We start from the raw sequence: 4,389 nt of genomic DNA, 5'->3' as shown, positions 1-4,389 counted from the left end.
CTCCCAAAGTGCTGGGATTACAGGCTTGAGCCACCGCGCCCGGCCTCTTTCTTTTCTTTCTTTCTCTCTCTCCTTCCTTCCTTCGTTCCTTTTTCCTTCTTTCTTTTCCCTCTCTCTCTGTCTCTCTGTCTCTCCCTCTTTCTATTTTTCTGAGACGGAGTCTTGTTCTGTCGCCCAAGCTGGAGTCCAGTGGCGGGATGTCGGATCACTGCAACCTCTGCCTCCCGGGTTGAAGCGATTCTCCTGCCTCAGCCTCTCCAGTAGCTGGGATTACAGGCACATGCCACCACACCCAGCTAATTTTTGTATTTTTAGTAGAGACAGGGTTTCACCATGTTGGCCAAGCTAGTTTCGAAATCCTAACCTCGTGATCTGCCCACCTCAGCCTCCTGAAGTGCTGGGGTTACAGGTGTGAGCCACCACACCCGGGCATGTCCTAGCTACTTTTGAGGTTGGGGTAGGAAGATCACTTGGGCCCAGGAATTTGAGGTTACAGTGAGCTATCATTGGGCCACTGCACTCCAACCTGGGCCACAGAGTGAGATGCCAATTCCAAAAAAAAAAAGTATGGTTCCCAGCATGGTATTGGAAAGCAGGTCCCACCATTCATGCTACACTGCCTGGTTTGAATGCCAGTGCTGGCTCTCTGTGTGATCCTAGGCACATAACTTAACCTCTGTGTGTCAGTTTCTGCATGTATATGATAAGGTTAATAACTGTACCCATTCTGGCTGGACGCGGTGGCTCATGCCTGTAATCCCAGCACTTTGGGAGGCCAAGGCAGATGGATCACCTGAGGTCGGGAGTTCAAGACCAGCCTGACCAACATGGAAAAACCCCATCTCTACTAAAAATACAAAAAATTAGCTGGGCGTGGTGGTGCATGCCTGTAATCCCAGCTACTTGGGAGGCTGAGGCAGAAGAATCGCTTGAACCCGGGAGGCAGAGGTTGCGGTGAGCCAAGATCACACCATTGCACTCCAGCCTGGGCAACAAGAGCAAAACTCCATCTCAAAATAATAATAATAATGATAATTGTACCCATTTTGTGGGGTGGTTATGAGATTAGAGGCTCATCAAGCTTTTAAATTTGCCTGGCACAGGAAATGTTCTACTTTTCATTGCTTCTGCAGAGATGGGGAGACCAGGGGGCCACGGTTGGGATGGGAAGAATGAGTGATCCATTTAACAGTGTAAGCAGCCTTCTCTCCACCCACTGGGTGTCCCCTCCTCCCCCAAGGCTGCTCTCTTACCTCAGCACCCCATTCCCCAGTCTCTACTCATGCCCATCCCCAGTAGATTCGATAGCTCCTCCCTCCAAGCCCCTTACCTTCTCTCCTCCAGTGCTGAGCCTTAATGGGGGCAGAAAGGGGTCATAAAGAACCCTCTTCAGCTCCACATCCACGGGGCTCTGTCGCTTCCCCACCGCACACAGACTCCATGCTGCATTCACCAGGCCCCAGAAAGGAGGCCCTGGGGGTGGGGTCAGAGTAGGAGGACAGGGAGTCAGAAATAGAGACTGAATCCCGGGGCTGGCATCTGCTGAGTGGGCTGTGGTCTGGACTCCCAGATCCCAGGGGAGGAGGGGCTAGGGACCTGGACTCCTGGGTCTGAGGGAGGACTGGGCTCAGATCCAGAATCCTGGGTCCTAGAAGAATCTTGGAATAGTTTCCAAGTTCAGTGGAGACGGGTTTCGCTAAATTGGACAGGCTGGTCTTGAACTCTGGACCTCAGGTAATCCACCCACCTCGGCCTCCTAAAGTGCTGGGATTACAGGCGTGAGCCACCGCGCCTAGCCGAGCCAACCCATCAAGCCATCGTAGATGGAACTACAACTCCCAGCAGGCCGCAGGGCTACCAGCCTACCCCTCTGCTGCCTACCTACCCCAGAGCCCCATGGGAGTTGTAGTTCTTTTTTTTAATCGCTCTTGTCCCACAACTGGATTATTATTAATGTGTTGGGGAGAGAAGCTGCAAGAGAGGGCTGGACAAGGTGGGGGACGGGGTCACCCAGCCTCCGGTTCCTAGCGGGAGCCAGGACCTTCCTCTCCCGGCAAACACACACATAATCTCCACCCCCACACTTTCCTTCCACTCACTCCCACTCACTACTTGAAATGCGCATGTATAATGTCCCATGGTGAGCCCCTGGGGTTCAGAGGCTGGCCCGACTCCTGAGGGACAGAGGAGGGGGCTGGGACTCCTGGTCCTGAGGGGAGGAGGGAGCTGGGAACCCAGGTTCCTGAGTCTGAAGAAGGAGGCGCTGGGAGGGCCGGACTCCTGGGTCCCCGCCTTGGCGGCACCTGGCACGAAGTTTCCCTGGAGATTATCCTTGTAGCTCCACCAGTCCTCGGGGTCAGGTGCTGGTCCGATGTGAGCTGGGAAGAGAGCAGCCTGAATCCCTCTCCTTGGCACCCCCACCTCCAACCTCCCTCGGGGGCTCCTGCCGGGAACCCCAGGTCTTACCTGCTGCCCCCAGTGCAGCCCAGAGTACCAGCGCTCGAGGGGCGCTCAGACGAGCTGCAGCCCCCATCCCCAGGAGGCCTCCGAGGGACCCCTGCCCAACGCCCTGCCCCCCCACTCAGCTCCTCTGTCCCCTCCTTCTGGGACCCTGTCCCTCCAGGACTTCCAGCTTTCCTCTCCTCCCCACAGGGAGTCCCAGTTCCCCAAATGCCAGAGCAGCCAGGGACTGAGCCCCCCCCTCTTCAAACCCACTCCTCTCCCGTCTCTCTGTGCCTTTCCTCTTTCCTCTCCTCTTTTTCCCGGAACCCTCGAGTCTCTCTCTAGCTCCTGATCTTCCTACCCCTCTCAGCCTTCTGCTGCCCCCAGGGCTACCTCTTGGTTCCTAACCCACACCCCCTCTCCGTTCTCTTTTCATTAAGCTCTCCCAAGGCACCTAACTCCAGGTCTCCATCCAGCATCTCCTCCTCCTCCCGCTCTCCTTTCCAGCTCCTGCCTCTTCTCCCCTCTCTCCTTCTTCACCTCCTCCCGCCCTCTCTCTGTGTCGGCCTCCAGCTTCGTGCTCTCCCCACCTCCTCCTCTCCTGCCTCTTCTCCCAGTTTCAGTCTCTCTTCTCTCCCGTCCCTTCCTCCCTCCTCCCCCTCCCTCTCTTCCCTCCCGTGGTGTTATTTAATTTTGTTGTTGGGTGTGGGGAGCAGGTGATCTCACAGCAGCAAACACTCCTCGTGTTGGCTGGGGGTGGGGGGTGCGAAAGGGGCAGGATTCGGAAGGAGGTAGGGGGCTTGTCCTCGGTTTCCAGCGGCTCTGGGGCCACGCGGGCGGGGGTGGCCGGGACACCTGGGGCCGCGAGCTGGCTGTTCCCATCCTCCGCAGGAAGGGGAAGGGGGGGCGCTTAAGGTGGAGCTGGGAGAGGCTTCGGAAGTCTCCATGCCGGGGACCACCGGCCTTGGCAGATGCGGGGTCCCCATGCTCGCGGGGACCCAGGTTGGAGCCGCCCCAGCGCCCGCTGTCCCCCTTCCCCGCCCCAGGGCTCCACTGGGTCCTCTGCCTGGGGCTGCCTTAACGGGGCCAGGGGATCCCCCTGGGAGCCTAGCGTGCAGTGAGCGCTGCTCGCCGGGAGGGGGAGGCAGAGACCTGGTGAGGGAGAGAGAGGAAGGGAGGAGGAGCCGGGAGGGCTGAGGCGGAGAGCTGGAGGTGAGGACCCACATCTGCGGAGGCTGGGGACGGGAGGGGAGCCTGAGATGGATACGGAGAGGAAGGGCGGAGGGACAGAGGGTTAAAGAGGCAGGAACAAACCGCCAGGCAGGAGGGAGGAGGAGGGAAAGGAGGAGGAGGTGAAGGAGGAGGAGGAGGTGGAGGACGAGGGGGAGGGGGAGGAGGGGGAGGGGGGAGGGGAAGGGGAAGGAATGAATGAGAGAGATACAGAGACAAAGCGAGACAGACATGGAGACATAGAGACACACACTTAGAGACAGACAGACTCAGAAACTCAGAGACCAGGCAGCAGGTGGGGTGGGGACAGACAAAAAGAGAAAGAACGATTAAAAGACAGAGACACCAAATTTTTGTATTTGGGAGGAAGAGATGGAGTCATGCTATGTTGCTCAGGCTGGTCTCAAATTCCTGTCCTCAAGGGATCCTCCTACCTTGGCCCTCCCAAAGCATTGAGATTACAGGCACGAACAACCACACCCAGCCTCAGAGCCACCACATATTATTGTTGTTATTATTTATTATTTTTCACCCCGTCTAATGATAATGAAACTGCTCAATGTCTTCTTTTCTTTTTTGAGACAGGTCTTGCAATGTCACCCGGGCTGGAGAGCAGTAGTGCGATCACGGCTTGATCCAGCCTCGACCTCCTGGGCTTAAACACTCCTTCCACCTCAGACTCCCAAGTAGCTGGGACTACAGGCACGTACCACCATG

At 57.1% G+C, this 4,389-nt stretch overlaps 1 protein-coding gene across 1 annotated transcript; it reads right to left on the bottom strand.

Moving 5' to 3' along the window:
* Window positions 1–1,023: 1,023 nt before the first annotated feature.
* LOC116273271 (carbonic anhydrase-related protein 11-like) lies at window positions 1,024–3,282 on the bottom strand. Its single transcript, XM_031662229.1, has 3 exons — window positions 2,467–3,282; window positions 2,304–2,378; window positions 1,024–1,473 (listed from the first exon to the last, which is right to left on the bottom strand). Exons 1-3 carry the CDS (start codon window positions 2,531–2,533, stop codon window positions 1,277–1,279), a joined length of 339 nt encoding a protein of 112 aa, XP_031518089.1. The 5' UTR covers window positions 2,534–3,282; the 3' UTR covers window positions 1,024–1,276.
* Between the last annotated feature and the right edge of the window lie 1,107 nt (window positions 3,283–4,389).

Source organism: Papio anubis, unplaced genomic scaffold (assembly GCF_008728515.1).
Source record: "Papio anubis isolate 15944 unplaced genomic scaffold, Panubis1.0 scaffold498, whole genome shotgun sequence".
Taxonomy (NCBI): Eukaryota; Metazoa; Chordata; class Mammalia; order Primates; family Cercopithecidae; genus Papio; species Papio anubis.
Note: the sequence above shows the minus strand (reverse complement) of the source record. Positions and strands in the feature narration are given on the sequence as shown.

Coding starts and splice junctions, on each gene's coding strand:
- LOC116273271 (XM_031662229.1), bottom strand. CDS start 2,533: ATGGGGGCTGCAGCTCGTCTGAGCGCCCCTCGAGCGCTGGTACTCTGG. Junction 2,379..2,466: donor GGCTGCACTGGGGGCAGCAG/GTAAGACCTGGG, acceptor CTCTCTTCCCAG/CTCACATCGGACCAGCACCT. Junction 1,474..2,303: donor CCAGGGAAACTTCGTGCCAG/GTGCCGCCAAGG, acceptor CCCCACCCCCAG/GGCCTCCTTTCTGGGGCCTG.